Source organism: Strix uralensis, chromosome 6 (assembly GCF_047716275.1).
Source record: "Strix uralensis isolate ZFMK-TIS-50842 chromosome 6, bStrUra1, whole genome shotgun sequence".
Taxonomy (NCBI): Eukaryota; Metazoa; Chordata; class Aves; order Strigiformes; family Strigidae; genus Strix; species Strix uralensis.
The window spans coordinates 38,206,552-38,224,288 of record NC_133977.1 but is presented as its reverse complement, the minus strand read 5'-3'; the positions used below and the strand labels follow the sequence as shown (position 1 = coordinate 38,224,288).

Below are 17,737 nucleotides of genomic sequence, written 5' to 3'. Positions count from 1 at the left end.
GTCTGCTGTACTTTAAATTTCAGTGTATGATCCTAACTGCTTGCTTCCTTGTGACACAAGTGCTTCAGAGGAACTGAAGAGAAGACAGTTACATTTTCTGGAAAATAGTTTATTGAGTGCTTGGGGAATTAAAAACTACAAGGTTGTGCTTGCAGTTGCAGAAGCAAGAAAAAAGTTAAACATAAATTAGTTACCTGACTTGCTACTTATAGTGCTTCTGAAACCCTCATTTTAATCATTGCCTACCATGACCTTTATATTAATATCTGGCCCTTAAATTTATGTAGCAGAGTATTTATAGATTAAAAAGTGCCTTTCTATGGCAGTAGGGTAATTATTATGAAAGCTGATGGAGATTTTCAGTCATCTTAACTCTTTGCTTCTAGGCCTCAGCTACACCCACTCGATTTTTCTGAGTTAGCTGACTTTATTCCATACTCCACTGCAGGAATAAGAATTAAGTAATTCAGTCAGTGTAAGATAAGCCCCACTTGTCCAGAAGCTTTAGGTGACTTAGATCAAATAAAGGGGGAAAAAAAAGCGCCAGTGATTACTGCAGTTACTCAAAACTACATCTGTTGTGTAGAATTTCCATTCCAAGTATTGTTTTCATCTTCTCCATCGTCTTGCGTCCTCAGTCTATAGATTTTGCCTTCTTTTTTGAAGTCTTCCCCCCGCTTTTCCACTACTCGTTTCCTGACTGCTTGCCTAGGGTACAAATGAGAGTGAGGTTTGACAGTTTCCCTGGGAATAATTACCTAAGAGAAGTGAATGCAATAAATGCAAATCATGCATCCTTCCTTCTCTTATCCCAAATAATAGTTTTCTTGAGCCTTTAGTTTCCTTGGGAAGCAATACCCAGCTGAAAATTTGTCATTTAGCAGCCAAACTGAAAGAATCTTGTTTCCCCTGGAAAGCACCTGACACTGAATTGAGACAGGGCTGCTTCATGTGAAAGGGCATAGCTGCTCTCCTGGCACAGGAGATTCTCTAGGCAATACAAAACCTGAACTGTCAAAATCAGATGTTAGTTGCCTGAGCGTCCATAACAATTTCACATCTAAATTTTCAAAATTTTTATCTTCCAACAATTATCAGCTGAAGTCCACGTGTGTAGTTACAGCTGAAGTCCCTGTTCATAAATGACTGCAAGACAGTGCTTTTTGTACTCTGGAAACTGGAAACTGAAGCAAACAATAAGGAGGTTGCTTAAGCACCCGTGTAAAAACCAAGAAACCCCAGTCAGAGCTGCCATGCAGTTTACCAGCCAGGTTAAGCCTTTTAACCAGATGGAAGGGTGGTGGCCATAAACTCTGAGGGCAGCAGTTAAGACACAGTTCAGTCCCCAACTATGAGATGAAAACAATTCCAACAAGCAGTTTGAGTAACAGCTGTCTTAAATGGTTTTCATTACCTGCTTTGCTCAACATTGCTGGATGCTGAAGGGTTTGAATGGTCTTGCTGATGAGCTGATCTCACAGTAGACTGTGAGGGGGGTGGACTCGTAAACAAGAAGTTGCTAATAAATCTCCAAACCGCTAAGAGGGGATAAAGTATTGTGCCCAAGAACTTCCACAGATCACCGCCTGAAGCCTGGACCACAGAAGTAGCAGGTCTTCCCGCCTGGTCATGAACACATAAAGCAACTTGTCAGATATTCAAGTTGTGCACTTGTAAATAGAATATTTCATCCATAATTTAGAAGTAGCTCTGCAGACACAAGAGAACTTCTCTGGTTACACATTAGACAAATATCTGTGCCACCATTTATCTGCTTCAGAAAAAGTCCTCCTCTAAATCAGTCCTGACAAAAATTAAATTTTGCAATCTGTCTTAGACACAGGAAAGACCAAAATTCAGGCCAAATATTATCATGGCTGACTAACAGCAAATACACAGCTACAGTACTGCTCTTTGCAAGAAACTGAAAAGCAAACAAACCAAAAGCCAACACCTACCGGCAGCAACACTACTGAAGCACTGGGTGCTAACTCTAGTTCCAGTAACTTCTTTCCATAATCTTCTTTGGTAAATTCCCTTCTGGGAAACATTGTCGCCAGTGAAAAATTGCCATAAGCATTACCAACCGTCTGTGAAAATGTAAAGAAAACATTTTATAACTGTTCACTTTCAAATAACTGCAAATTTGCCAGTTGAGTATATCTTGCCATATTGACCCAAGAGTTTCATATCTAACTATCAATCATCTTCATATAGAGAAATGAAGGATTTTTCATCTCCTCCTATCTCTTACTAATGATATGCTGCAGTAAAATAAAGGCAGTTGGTAGCACTGGAGAAGGAGCAACCAAAAACCTCTTTAAATAAACAAAAAGAAAAGCAGTTGATGACAATTCCACCATGATCAACAACTAGCTGATGCTACACTGGGCTGTAATCAGCATGTAACTGAGAAGACAAAACACCAATTTACCTGTGCAGCAAACTGCCTTGCTTCCTCCAGGCGTGCTTCAGACGGGAACTGGTTAGTAAAGGAAGATCCATCTGGGAGGCGGAACTGAATCCTGGCTATTGCACTGCAGGATATGTATTGGGTCAGTCAGCACATGAACAGTTACAGACAAATGCTCCCGGGCTTTAGCTTGGCAGTACTGACATGTGGAAGAGAGGGACAGTCATCCTACTTATGGCAGTGCAGATGGGTGATACGTTTGGATCCACAGTTGCTAACCACCTGCTTCTATCTCACAATGCATCTCCTCTGGTTTTTATCGGAATCCAAGACCCATCACCATTCAAACAAGATATTTACACTAATATGCAAAAAATGAGTGAATATAAACCATATTTCTTTTGTGTAGCCTGTATTATTTTTGTTCTTTTTTCAAGAAGTTGTACTACAGGGACACAGACACTTAAGCTGGCTTGGCAAGCTATACTCAACTAGCCATGGCCCAGCATTACTGTTTGAGTTTCAACACCACACAGGCTGTTACTCCTGTGCTTCCCACTGTTCAGGGGCAGTACTAGACTCACAGGGGCTCCATAACTCCATGTAAAGTCTCTACAGGTTAAAATATTTCTTAAAACAGTAGTGCTGGGCAAAGCAGGAGACAGCTCTGACACGGAGAGCTAATGATCCCAGTAAAGCCTGAGCCCAAGCCAACAGCTGGGCCAGCACCAGGCTCCCCAGTGCAGTTCTGATCTTGTCTAGTTGTTATCTACCACATTCTCACCTTACCTAGTTCCCTACCTAGCCCCATTATACACGGTATTTAAATCAAAGATCAGACAGAAGAAACCTCTTATCTAACTAAAACAACACACAAGGAAAGGTGGTTAGTGTTTCATAATCAGGAATGTCAAAAGGAGGAAAGTGATCAGAGAACATAATATTCATGTAAATAGCTACAAATAAATATTATAAAAGAGAGCCAACTTTTTATGTCACTATTTAAATAGTTCAACATGGCATCAATTAATAGATTAGGGTATATATTAAATCTCTTAAAAGTTTCTTTACCTCTCTCCCCAAAAATATATACTTGTTTCTCTACAGCAACTCACCTTCGCTCCTTTTGAGACGCTTCTTTTCTGGCCTCTATTTCAGCCTGTTTAGCCTGAAGAGCTGCAGCTTTTGCAGCTTCTGCTTCTTCCTTTGATTTTGCAAAGCGAGCTGCTCTCTCAGCACGATCCTGTGAAAGGACAAAACAGAAATCTCAATTTTTACCATAAATTGGAGCTTAATATTCATTAAAACAGAGAGCTACGATCTGTACTTGGCACCCAACTACACAGATATAAGCAGGCCATATGGAAAAAAGACAGTATTGCTGCAAAGAATTATTCACTGCCAAACTGCACAGGCTCATGTCATTAGCCAAGACAACACACTCTTCAAAGCAAACAGTTGTGAATAGATGATCTTCCCAGGCAAGTTTAACACTCCAGGGAAGATAAAGGGAAAAAATCTTATGAAAAGTTACATGATTACAGTTCTAAGTGTTCTAGGCCAAAACCTAATAATGAGGAGGGATTTCAATTCTTACAAACTGTTTATATCCATATATACAGACTTAGAAAATAATCCTCACCACCATTTTGAGATCAATGTTCTTCCGCATGTTCCACAATTAAATATTCCCCGTGCTTCTGTCACAGAACTATGCTTAAATTGCAATTATTTTTATGTTTAAATGATAATTCTCTACTGGACTCAAGCAACAAGACAGAAAAGTTGATATGTTCATCCAGATAGAAAATATCATGAATATGAAAACAGAAGCTTCATTTTATACACAGGAAATGCTACATAAACCCCAAACACAGCAATTATTACAATACAAGGCCACAGGATTCCAAACAGAAAATGGACAATCTTTTGAAGTTTCACCAAATGAGAAAATATATCATTTCAGTACATGGGTAGCCCTTGTGAGAGAGAAGCGGCAAGCTACCCTCCACGATGAAAAATTTACCATTGCAATCTGTTGTCTTATACGCTCTCTAGCAGCCTTCTCTTCTGCCTTTTCTCTGTTCCTTTCCTCTAACATACGTTTTGTCAACTCTTCTTCCTGTCGTCTTTTGTACTCCAACATTTCTTTACCAGTTTTTCTCCGTTCAATTTCTTTCTTAATTTCTTTCTGAATAAAACAACAGACACAAAAATTAGACCATGAAATTGCCTTGGACAAGAGTAAGACAAGATTGAAGTACATTTGTTTAGAAAGGAATTAAGCATTTATTCAACTAAGGGTATAAAAAAAAATTGCAAGTGGTTTTACATTTTTTGTGTTACCTGTTCTTCTTCTTTCCTTTTCTCTTCTCGTCTTTCTTCAAGCTTTTTTGTTATTCTGAATTTAAGAATAAAGTGAAAAATCTTAGAATTGCAGTATCTGTGAGTAACATTTTTAAATTTTAATGAAGCATTTGCAAACACTTGCAGAAGAACGGAACACATGAAAATGAACACGAACTGGAACACAGCACTGATAACCTAGTGTAACAGCAATGACTCATTCACATGCGGGTGTACCACCCATAAAAGCTGGTGATTCACCACCAAGTTCCCAACTTTATTATTAATAGAGTCCTAACATATTCCTTCTGTCCTTTTCTGCTCAGTAAATGAAGAATCTTACATCTTACTGTTGAACCAACTTGTAAGACATAAAATAAGCAAATACTATTTATGATCTGTGGTAACAGAAACACTAAATCTCAATCTCTTCTTAGCTATTTAAGCCATCTGGTTTCTTCTGCACATCACTTCCTAAGATGGAAAGCCAATAATATATAGCACTGACACAGATGCACATGCATCTGTCTCATCTATCCAGAAAGGTGCCTTAGAATAAGAATTGACTTAAAAAAACACCATCATTTACAACATATTTTAAGTTTGGGGAAAGGGCAGGCAAGACCAAACAACATGAGAAGTCAGATAATCAGAAAAATTTTGTTTGTGTGGTAGCTGTTTTGCTTTTTAAAGAAGAAAATGGTAATTACCACAGAGCTTTGCCTTGGTTTTTCACTGAAAGAAGTGCTGTAGATATATGCAATTATGATATAACTTAAGATTAATGCATATTTTAAACAACAACTTTGGTACTTACAGTAAAATACTGACTGCATTTTCTTACCAGTAGTAAAAATTATACTTATTGTCCAACATCTTTCAAAGAAAACTGAAACTAAATGTGAAAAACTTTAAAAATGTATTTTAGCAGTATAAATAATCCTAATTACTAAGTATGTGTCACTGGTTTTAGATAGGGTATTACCAATAGTATCAGTCTTACAGATGCTAAAGAACAATTTTATACACCAAATCTTGTACTTAAAAACAATTTAATGAATGAACCATGTGCTGAATCAGATGCTGTGGTCACCATACTTTAAAATACTAGAACTAGCATCGCTCATCAGACCTCATTTCTGCCCACTGATTAAAACAAGTGTCTCAGAACAGGATTCCTCTGGCTTTTCCAATATGCCTGGACTACAAATGGTCATCAAATAGACAAGAAAAAGCTCTGTACAAAACCTAGTTTCAAGTGCTTTCGGATCAATGTTTTAACTCATTCAAAAATTTGCGGCAAACATATTGTCTGCATTTAAGTTATATCAGAGGTGAAGATTTATAGTTTTCCAGATTACCCCTTTCTTTCAGAGTACATGAAACATGAAAATTGAAAGCTGTTTTTGTATCAACCCTAGAGTTGTCACAGACATCTAAGCAAAAACAAGACCACATAAATGCTTGCCAGATAACAATGAGCATCCAAATCCTGTAATTAAGCCTGTTTGTTCAAAAAAAACCTCCAACCACACAGAAAACTGCCTCCTGAGAAAAAAGTACAATACAGTAGAAAGTCTGCAAAACATGACTTACCTTTCTACTTTGAGTGTAAGATCATTCGCAGGCTGAGCATCACTCACTTGTTCACCTAAAGAATTAGTTGCTTCCTGGCTTGCTTGACCTGAATTTGCTCCATCTTTAAGTGATTTACAAGAAAGTAATGCAGAAGACAAAAATAAGAGGTGTATTTTTATCATTAAAAAAAATATGCTGATTGTTAGTCATAATTGACAGTAACTAGGATATCTTAAGGAGATATAAGGTTTTGCTGTTTAGACTTCCCCTGTACCACCACCAATTTGGTTTCAGGTTTCTAACCTGGAGAAACTTTTTTTAATTGAATCCTACTTCAAAGTGTGCACAACTTTTGTTGTGTTATACAACCATAGATTTCTCATTAAAATTGAGCAGAATGAGAAGTTGTTCTTCCTTCTAGACTTGCAAGAAGCATTCTGGGATAGCAAAGTTCTCCCTCAAGTCCACTCAATATATTGCCTTTTAGGTACCATCATATAACAACTTAAGAAAAGGAAAACCATTTCAAAAGCAAATTAGCTAGCATTTGCATAAAAATACATTACCAGCAGAAGCTCTTAGTGTCTCAGGTGTAACAGACTCGGGAGAGTCACAAAACTCTGCTGCTCTGGATTGTGCATTTTCTGAAGCACCATCGGATTGAGAGGAGGAACAGGGAGCAGATGGCTGACTTCCATTTTCCAAAGGCTGCCCTTTTACTGTGTGCATCTAAGAAATTGGGGAAAAAAACCCGAGACTAGGAAACTTCTGAATGTTTTCCACAGGTTCACAGGTTAAGACTAAACTATTTTTGAAGAATCAGTCCTATTTAAAATATAAAACTAGAATTACCACATATTGTTGAGTATGATGCAATCATACATTTCATATTTTGTCTGATTTTAGTCTTACACTTAAAATCAAAGTAATAAAACATTCTACATTTATATTATGTTCCACAGCATAATTTTATAAATCCACATTACAAAACAGTGTTACAAAACCACATATGAACTGGAAGAGTAATCGGTATGTCATTCCAGTTTGGAGTTCTTAGCATATTTCTTCAATACTGTAGGTGTTACACAGATGATCTATAACAATCTGTGAAACAAAAAAACCAACGTAGCACTTCTGCGTAGTGCTTTCAAACCCGTTCAATTTGTGTACTGAATGTAAGTTCACAGATGTTGATGTTGGAAGGATATAGAACCAATAATTCATAACTCCTCAAGGCACACGTGAAGGGCCAGGGACATCTCCTGTCTTGAGCATGTGAGCACACCCAACTCACTCTGAAAGATCCCGTCTGTTTGCAAGCGTTACCTGTTTAACTTTATGGATTCTGCTAACAAGCTCTTCAACAGAAACGCTGCCAGCGATTACTTCCAAAGGGATTCCGTTGTCTCCTATAAAAAAACTGGATGGAACGCACACTACAGGATCTGTACAGCAACAGTTAAGGGCAAACAACACAAGTTTATAAAGTAACTTGAAAAGTAAACGCCAAAGCCCTTCCTACAGAAACTTCTAGCCCAGTATCTCCCCCTGGTTACCAGTAGTCAGTGCCAAGGGAGGAAGAAAAAAAAAAAAAAAGGCACTAACAAAAGCGCTGGAAATCATTACATACAACTGATCAGTATTTCTTCTTTTCTTTGAAACGGTTTAAGCCAAAATATTTTTCTCCAATATACACGTATCCGACAACCAATTATGCTTTGACTTGAAAGATTTTGTTTTAGTGTGAGACAACATCTTATGGAGACAATAATGAATTCTTCACAGCATTAAGAAAATCCAAGTTAAGGTACTGAATTCCCTTTCAAAATTCCTGAGCTATATGCAGCGACCTACTGAAGGTAGGCAGATGTTGACCTAACTTCACACCTGTGTCTGATAGAACCCAGTCCACTACTACTTCTTCCTCCTCTAACTCTGAACTCCAGTTAATAATTTAAAGCATTGCTTGTTTGTTTTCTAATGCTGATTAGTAATACCAATGGGTTATTTTTTTTACATAAAGCTTTGGATAATTTTCTATTTGGAGAATTACATAGGATTAACCTTAAAAAACCCAGCTTGTACACTTTCTCCAAGAACTGACAGTAAGTTGAATACATAGATGGTGCCTTTTAACTACAGTTTATTGCATATTTTTGTGCCATAAGAAGTATTTTTAATAACGTTGCTTGTAAATATGTGTCTTAAGAACAGTATTCACTTGTAAAGAACAATTATCTGTAATCATAATGTAGCATCTAAACTGATCTCAAAGGATACAAATTTGAGAAAACTGCAGGCATGCTTCACTGTTTGAAAGAAAAGATTCATTTAGGAGGAGCAATCACTTCGCAACAACTTCAGATTAAGTCTTTCATCATAAAAATAACTGTCCTACTACCACACACAAAACTATTTAAATACTTGAGAGAACACTGAAAGAAAATTTGCATTGCATCTTCTCATCAACATTTTGCATAAGTGTTGACATGGTGACAATCCCTGATTATCACAGTTGACTATATAAGATTTAGGAAAACAGTGCTAAGAAGCAATTCAGGAAAATGACATCTAGTCTACTGAGTGCATATAATATAGTAAGTCTAATAAAATGTCTATAGAGCATTTCAAAATAATACCACTTTGGGAAATGTCAATGCACTTTCTGCACATGGACTGGAACACTTAAACATAACAAAAATAGCTGAGTAATTTACCCAGGAACTTAAATGCTACTCTATGTTACAACAGAGAAAAACGCGTTTTCTCTGGGGCTTTACAGATCTTTATCTTTCTGTATTCATGAAAGTTTTTAAATTCATTATGTAGCTTGGCAAATCAAGAACTGCCTCAAGAGTATTTGCATTTTGACTCCAGCTTTTTTATGTAACTTTTGTGTCTCTTCCCGTTGAAAAAGGACAACCTCAATCATTCTTTTACTAGTACTGAAATACAATATTCTGCAGAACGCAACAGTAAATTTTAAAATTTGGAATTTTCTCAGGATCTAGTGGCTTCGGGAGTACTGAATTCATTTATGCTCTGGAATCTTGTATTTAGACAACCTCCAAATCAGGGTGAGGACTTCAAAAACCTCTTACTCTCATCATCATCAACAAAAGATTATACAAGAGACAGAATTAGAATAGGACCAAACCTTTTGGTGTCGATTTTAATAGCAACAAAACCATCTGAGGCAGCTTCCGTCACCTTCTCATCTTCCCACCTTGCAGCCATCTCAGTAGATTGTTCATCCTCACCTGCAAGATACAGCACACGTATGAAGCTAAACCCACCACAAATTACTGTTTCGGGTCTGATTTTAGCTTCGCTTCAATTGCTTGAAATCACCTTTAAAAGACATTCTCATGATTATTGTCAAGTCAGTTTATAATTTTTTTGGATAACCTGGAGACAATTCACTCTAGCTGATTCACCTGGCCAACATGCCAAAACCCTAATACACCAATAATCCTTCAAAGGCAGCAAGCGTGTAGCTTTTGCAGTCACTCAGCTGCACAGTGAGCTGGTCCAAGGGAGCAGAAGGGACCGGACCACACAGCTGGAACAGCGACAGAGGAACTGGAGGGGATGGCATGTCCTAAGACTGGCTTGATTGCATCAGTGAACTGCACAACTAACGAAGAACCTCACTTTCATGTTACAGTGTGTATGCTTAGGCTTCTCTCGTAACAAGCAAGGAGATCCCACAGCACAGAGGGAACCATCGCTTCTCTCTGACATTAAGCCTGACCTGCTAGCATGCTAAAACTATCCACTGCTCACCCCTCATTATAAAATTAAGTATATATCGGCACATCAGCTGCTAATAGGTAAAACTGTATTTCCCGCTCCTTGTAAACACATAATTCAGCAGAAAGGTTTCACAGTTTGATGGTGTTAAAAAAAACAACAAACCAAAACCCAAACACGAACCAAGAAACATTTATTTGCAGGATTATTCGTAACTTAGTTTTGTATTCCAGTTCCTGAGGCGACCCGTAACAGCAGGATGGGAGAAAAAGGAGTGAGGAGCACAGAGGAACAAGAATAACAGTAGAAGAGGAGCTACTTAAGGGAAACAGAAAATGTGCTCTAGGGCCACAGATTCAGAAGTGTTATTTTAATCAGATGAAACACGTCAATCATACATTTATCTTCCAAAGCACCAGTTTAATGGGGATGTGGGTTAATAACTGAATTCCAATGAACATTAGCCATCTTTCACCAAGTAAACTGGCCTGCAACCATTTGCTTATCTTCAATCTGCATTACCTCCTAGCAGCTTGGAATTGACTGTACTCTTGATGAAGAATTTGAGTCACAAGTATAGAAGTATAGTAGTCCATTATTCAATGACAACAACAAACCATTTGTTTGTTTCATCCCAGTTGCCATTTCGTGCAGTAATTTTTACTTGTTAAAGATCAGGAGTTATACTTGGAGTCCCCTGGTGAAGCACTGCTGCCTTAAGGCCCTGACTGTCTGGCCACAACGCTTCTCGTATCAAAAATATGCCAATTTTGGAAAAGTGTTTTTCAACCATATGTATTGATTTTTTCCTGGAAGTACTGGAGCAAGTAAGAATTAATCTCTATTACTACTATTCTAATGTTAAGCAAGTAAATATTTAGGATATTTTATGTAGGAACCTTTCCTCTTCCTTTAAGTGCAGTGCTTCCAACTGTGGTCAGTGGATGCAGCTGCTCTGTCAAGAGTGGTTCGGCCTCCTCCCCCATTTCCAAATGTTCAGAGGCAGACAGCTGCTTCACCACACACTTATTCAAAACGACATGTGCTCATCCGATTAGGCTACTAAAAATACCTAATACTTGCCTAACACTAACTTTTCCATACAAACAACTGCTGTAGCAAAAGAATGCTGAAAGACACAAACAGGTCAGAGACTGTTCACAGTACAGTCTGAGAGATGCGACTCATGAATGAAAATGCTGATAACTCACATTTTATAAAGCTCTATGCCATGAAGCACAGTTTAATATTGTGATTACCCACAGAATAGTGCTTATTCTCATACATCTTATTGTTTTGGTAACCCTTTCTTACTTGGGGGTTAAGGTTCATTTATTGCAGTTTTGTAGTAGTAATTCTATCCTGAAATGAAAACTGCCAGGTCACAGGAAAAGCATCAGAAAAGTCAAGAAGTCAAGCTGAACAGAACTTGACAGAATTATGCTAAACACTGAGCTATCACAGACGCCTCAGAACACTAGTTCCCAAGACTCTCAGATTTCTTATGTTTCTCAAACAAAAGCATCACTTCATTTCACTTAGCAGAAAGACCCATACACAATTGTCAGTTACACTTGCTCACCTCTTGAATTTGCTCAGATAAATTTAGATATCTACAGAGGGAAAATGTATGCATTTCTCGAGTGATTCAGGTAATTGAAAGATAATTTTTTCCTGCAATTATTTATTTACTATACAAGGAACTCATTCAAATCTATCACAGGTTGTCGAAGGACTTTAATTTCCCTACTGATCAGCACACAGTCTTCAGGGAAAAGTGTTTTCCTTTCAGAAGAACACAGATAAGCCCAGCTGACTTAATGTCCAACATTTCATAACTACTCCATAAGGATTGCCCATTCTGGAAAGACAGAAAGCCAGGACATTAAGCTGTTTACCTCCCCCTCCTTTACGTCATTCCACATATTTAACTTGAAAAGTGCTTTGATACAGCTTGGCTACGAAATACTGACAAATAGCTTGTTGATTGCAAACCAGTGCTTTGTAAAAAAATAACCTAAAAATAAAGTTATGAACAAAGGAAGGAGTTTTTCTACAAATGTTACTAAAAATAAACAAACATTTTAGCTTGAAGCTTTTTCTTTTCTCCCCCCTTTGTTTTTTCACTTCTGAAAAGCACCTTTCATGAGTGGCCCTGTAATTTCATGATCAGAACATGTCTAACTTTTGGAAAGAATTATCTTCAACACTGCAATCAGAACACAGGAGGTATCTGAGGGAGTTTCATATCAAATGAACAATTAACTTCAGATTAATAACTCAAACAATGAGAGGAGGGTTTTTTTAATTCTGCAGGCTAGAAGATCACGTACAGAACAGCTACTAACAAGATACCAAAGACATTCACCAGACCTGTTTCAGTATCAGGAATACTTTTTCCCTGTGCAGCAGCAGAACCTACTAGTAATTATTTGATGCCACAAAATAACTCATCTGGTCCTCAAACACAACTTCCTTGCTTTGTGTGTACAGAAGCCTCTAATCTAACAACGATCCACCTTAATATTTAAAATCAGTTCTGTAAGGCAGCCACGCTTCACCTCATGCTCCTTGGAGAGTATGCAGCAACCCTTTTATTGCAACTTCCCGTGAATTCAACAGAATCTTTAATACGGTTACACAACTGCATCACCAGAATATGCCATGAAGATTTTAAAAGCTGAACTAAAAAAGGGTTAGGATTATAGCCGCAAACAGAAATGCTAAAGATAAAAAACTGGTTGAACAACATGCAACTGCAGCCACACACACCACCTCATTGTTAAGATAAACAGCCACATCATTCCTTGCTTGACTGGAAAAGATTCTAGAATTGGAAAGTTCTTTGTTTTCCAGCGCTTGTTTAGAGAAGTGCAGTGAAGACAGAGAGAAGGACAGAAAGATGGTAGCAGAAACCAAACAGAGATGGACCTAGCAGAATTCAGTAGTTTTTGTCAAGGCTGTATCTAACAACTATCCCCCACAGTGGCCACCCTAAATTTACAGTTAATTTATTTTTTCTGTTTCTCTATTTTTTCCCCTTTATTAATTTTTTGTCCCCATATACATTATTGGACAAAGTGTACAGAACCAAACAGGAACACTGAACACTTCTGAAAGCTACTTTGAAATGCTTGTCTCTGATGCCTATGGGCGTGTAGCTACTCGAAGCTACCACTACCAACTGTGCAGTTCTAAACTGGATCCACCAAAACAACAAACCAAATCACTGCTAGCATAAAACCAGACTCTTCTTTCGGCACTCAGCATCCTTCAAACACACCTCCTTCCACACAGGGTGAGAAAATATGTTCTTGGGCTTCCCAATTCCTTTTCCCAGCAGGCACAACAGCGCTGCTCCGCACCCAGCTCTGTCCCAGGTCAGCTGCCCCCACCCCACTGCTCCTAGGGCAGATCAGAACTCGGCACAACTCTTCAACTCCCATTCTGGAGATATGCCCGCCCTAAGTAACACTCCCCCTTTTTCAGGGCTCATAAGAACAAGAAAAACAAAACAAATCAAATCCTTACAGCATACTACAATGTCAAAACTCAGTTACATCCCCGCAATTATAAATTTATCTCCACTCTGTATATCTACATATTGCTACATCCACCTGGTCAACATTCACATCTAAAAGAAATGGCCAGTTCTGTGCACAATTTTAGTTTCATAAAAAATACTGAAAATAAGTTACAAAGTGCACTTCTTAATCCCTGATACTTATGCATCAAGTTCTTATAGGTACTGAATTACTAATAAATCTTTGTGGTGGGTTAACTTTGGCTGGACATGAGGTGCCTACCAAAGCTGCTCTATCACTCCCCTCCTCAGCTCGACAGGGGAGAGAAAATACAACAAAAGGCTTGTGGGCCGAGATACGGACAGGGAGATCACTCAGCAATTATCATCACAGGCAAAACAGGCTTGACTTAGGGAAATTAATTTAATTTATTGCCCATCAAGAGTCAGAGTACAATAATGAGAAATAAAATCAGATCTTAAAACACCTTCCCCCCACCCCTCCCTTCTTCCCAGGCTCAGCTTCACTCCCCATTTCTCTCCCTCCTCCCCGCCAGCAGCGCAGGGGGACGGGGAATGGGGGTTGTGGTCAGTTCATCACCCGCTGTCTCTGCCGCTCCTTCCTCCTCAGGGGGAGGACTCCTCACACTCTTCCCCCGCTCCAGCACGGGCTTCCCACGGGGTCACAGCCTCCTTTGGCCACATCCCCCTGCTCGGGTGTGGGGTCCTCCCCGGGTTGCAGGTGGGTCTCTGCTCCCCCGTGGGCCTCCCTGGGTGCGGGGCACAGCTGCCTCACCATGGGCTGCCCCACGGCTGCAGGGGAATCTCTGCTCCGGGCCTGGAGCACCTCCTGCCCCTCCTGCTTCACTGCCTCTGGGCTCTGCACAGTTGTTGCTCTCTCACATTCTCACTCCTCTTTACCAGCTGCTGCTGCACAACAGGTTTCCCCCCCCCATACCTTCCTAAATATGTTATCAGAGAGGTGCTACCACCTTCGCTGATGGGCTCAGCCTCAGCCAGCAGAGGATCCCTCTTGGAGCCGGCTGGCCTTGGCTCCACCAGACATGGGGGAAGTTTCTGGCATCTCACAGAACCCACCCTTGTAGCTTGGCACATAAACCCAATACAGACATTTGAAACATCCAAGAAATTTTGTAGAGAACTTTTAACCCTGGGTAGGGAGCTGGGGAGAAGATCAGCCTTTACACAAGTCACAGCACATTATGTTTCACAGGTGATGGAGGATGTCAAGTGTTGCAAAACACCTGTGTCAGGAAGCGTCTTCTTGTTTACCACCTGGCTTTCCATTTCATTTTATACAACACACTATGATCATCTCATTATTGGCTATAAAGGCAGAGAGCTATCAGGTAGGCACTGTAGGTAAACACACTAAAGGATGTATATGAAAAAAATAATTTAAAAATCCAGTGGTAAAAGGCTTTCACATCACAGCATCCACCTACAATCACGATTTGTGGGCTTTAAAATGCTGCCTTAAAGCCTGCATACACTACCCCATCCATTCCTCCAACACAGCACACTGTGGGCTGAGAAGATCTTGATTTCTTGCAGTATGTTTAATACCCAGTAGAAAATGCTGTTCTCCAAGCATAAGCAGAGTTGTGTCCACAAAGGAACCTAACTGCACTTTTCTGTTCACATCCCCTTTGGGAGTGAACTTCCTGAAGCTAAGCAAATCCCACAGTTCAGAAACTTCAAGCCACAAGCACTTAAGGCAGTAGTACAAACAAAAGAAACAACACAAGCACACATAAAGACACAAGAAGAAAGTTAAAGAGTCCATCTAATGTCCTCCTTTCCCTTTAACCATTCTCATTTTTCCAGACAGAAAGGCAACATACACAAAGACAATGCGAGTTTCTATAGATTTCTTCAATTACAATTCAGTCACAAACAGTGTAAGGAATTGGAAGGAAAACTGACACTGTAGACAAACAGCTAAGAAAGTTACAGCAGCAAGAACTGAATGCAGGCTTATGCAAGGATATAATGAAGGGAAAAGGAAAACATCGAGACAACTAATTTCACCGCCCTCGAGCAGCGCGTAAAGCCACGACACACCACAACAAGGGCAAGGCCGGAGGCTGGGACACAGCAGGCCCCGCACCACCGGGCCGGGCAGCAAGGACTCGTACTGACACAGCAGAAATCACGGCACGGCGGGAGGGGGAGGCGGCGAAGCAACAGCTGGCGAAGGCGCCGCGGAGCCTCCGGCAAGCTCCGCCCGGGGGCGAGCGAACGAGCAGCGCCGGCTGACAGGTCCACGGGCAGGCTGGGCCCACCGGCGGGCAAGGCTGCGGGCAGCGACACCCTGGGGGGGGCAGCGGGCGGGCCGGGAACCGCATTCGACTCGGGCGCCGCCGGAGCCTGGGGCTGTCCCGGCCGGCCTCAAGGGACGGCACCGCAGCCCCGAGGCCTGCCCGAGCGACCGCTGCCCCCGGCTCCCCTCCGGCCCCGGCGGCGACGCGGCCGCCGTGTCAGCGCGGCCTCCCCTCTCTTCCCGGCTGAGCCGGGCCGTACCTGACACGAACACGACGAAGACCGAGCTCCGCTGCTTGGCGGCGGCGATGGCGGCCGGGATGGACCCGCCGAACCACATCATGGTGCCGCCGGCCCGGGGCGCCGCGAGCCGCCGCCACGCGCATGCGCCGCCACCACCGCACCAACGGCCCGTCCCGCGCGTGCGCCAGCGGCCGCCGCCCGGCCTCGCCTTCTGATTGGCGCCTGCGCGCCGCGCGCGCCCGCCCCTGACCGCGCGCGGGGCGGTGGCAGATTCGCCTCAGCCCGGCGCCATTTTGACGTCTTGGGGCCTCGCGTGTTTCTGCGCCCCGCCGTGACGACGCCTCACCTCCTGAGGCGCGTCCTGCCGCGAAATGGCTGAGGTAGGCTGGACGGGCAGCTGCGGGGAGAAAGGGGCCCGCGTACCCAGGGTGTGCCTCATGCACCCTGTGAGGACAGGGTGGCCACGGTTAACCCTGGCCCCAGCATCCATCTGGGAAAGCCAAGGCTGCGACAGAGGGGAAGAATGATGGAGGAGGTACCTGTTTGACAGAAATCGTTGCTAAATATGTTAAAAGTAGAAAGTGTGGCATGCGCAGATCCTCTGTGAGCGGCAGGAGGTGAGGCCAGGGCATCCTTCATGCTCCCTGGCGAGCCAGGCTGCATGAGGGATGGTGATGGGATGGCACAGCATTTATAGCGCAGCTTTAGCAGGGGCGCAGGCAGCAAAGGCAGATGGTCTTTTTGATGGACATTTTACAGTAATGAGGACAGGACAATTTCTTTCAAGTGCTCCATTCATAACATTTCAGAAAAAATGCTGCACTTAAGTTTTTCTGAAACACAGTTAGGACTGTGACTGTGTATTCTGGGTAACTACTGCTGAGGCAGATACTGTCAAACATTGTAAGGCTGAAAAATACACAGTCTCTCAGCTGCAAAAGCTTTTCACTGTTGTACTTTGTGTAATCTGGAATTTTAATTAGAAAATTCACTGAATAACGGCAACTAAAATACCTACAAAGCTATAGTGGAAAGAGGCAAATCAATGGTAACTATACAAAAATTGTTTTACCTCTCTCAAGATGCAGCATGTGGGAAACGTGTCACAGTTATCCTGCTCACTGCGTAGGCTTTGCATACACATACTGTGCTTCTGCACATTTCTTAGAGAAGTAACTGGCAGAACACTAAAGCTGTTCTGCTGAGATGGTATTATTTTTTTGTATTTTTCTCTCTCTGTGGTACAAAGCATTTAAGAACAATGCCAAAGTTTGCATGGTATTAAACTAAACTGTAATTTTTTTGGAGATGAACAAAAAGACATGTCTGTTAAGCATGTGCATATAGAGGAAGAGGTTAGGTGTAATGGGTATTAATATCTATGAAGAATTTGGATGTGTTGCACTAACTCTCGTGGCATTTCCAATAGCTGTAGTTTGCATTTATTGCATCTCATTTGAATCCCTACATTGGAAGCCGAGTTGCATGAGAAGGGTGAGTGAAGTGTTGAACACTGTTATTTTTTGGAAATTATTTTGCAAATACGGTTTTCAAAAATTTCTACACCACTTCAAGCAAGAAAGAAATTTTGTTTAAAC

General features: G+C 41.1%; 1 protein-coding gene across 1 annotated transcript; it reads right to left on the bottom strand.

Moving 5' to 3' along the window:
- Positions 1-88: 88 nt before the first annotated feature.
- Positions 89-16,310, bottom strand: UBXN4 (UBX domain protein 4). The gene is made up of 13 exons (XM_074873756.1): positions 16,158-16,310; positions 9,495-9,597; positions 8,618-8,646; positions 7,664-7,782; positions 6,904-7,066; positions 6,356-6,458; positions 4,760-4,814; positions 4,440-4,604; positions 3,529-3,656; positions 2,435-2,537; positions 1,959-2,090; positions 1,415-1,623; positions 89-708 (listed from the first exon to the last, which is right to left on the bottom strand). The coding sequence occupies exons 1-13, from the start codon at positions 16,237-16,239 to the stop codon at positions 570-572; spliced, it is 1,530 nt and encodes a 509-aa protein (XP_074729857.1). The 5' UTR covers positions 16,240-16,310; the 3' UTR covers positions 89-569.
- Between the last annotated feature and the right edge of the window lie 1,427 nt (positions 16,311-17,737).

Excerpts from the sequence above, each read along its gene's own strand:
- UBXN4 (XM_074873756.1), bottom strand. The coding sequence starts at position 16,239 with ATGATGTGGTTCGGCGGGTCCATCCCGGCCGCCATCGCCGCCGCCAAG. Across the intron at positions 4,605-4,759 it reads AAAGGAAAGAAGAAGAACAG|AAAGAAATTAAGAAAGAAAT; the intron begins GTAACACAAAAA and ends TGTTTTATTCAG. Across the intron at positions 2,091-2,434 it reads CAAGGCAGTTTGCTGCACAG|ACGGTTGGTAATGCTTATGG; the intron begins GTAAATTGGTGT and ends ACATTTTCACAG.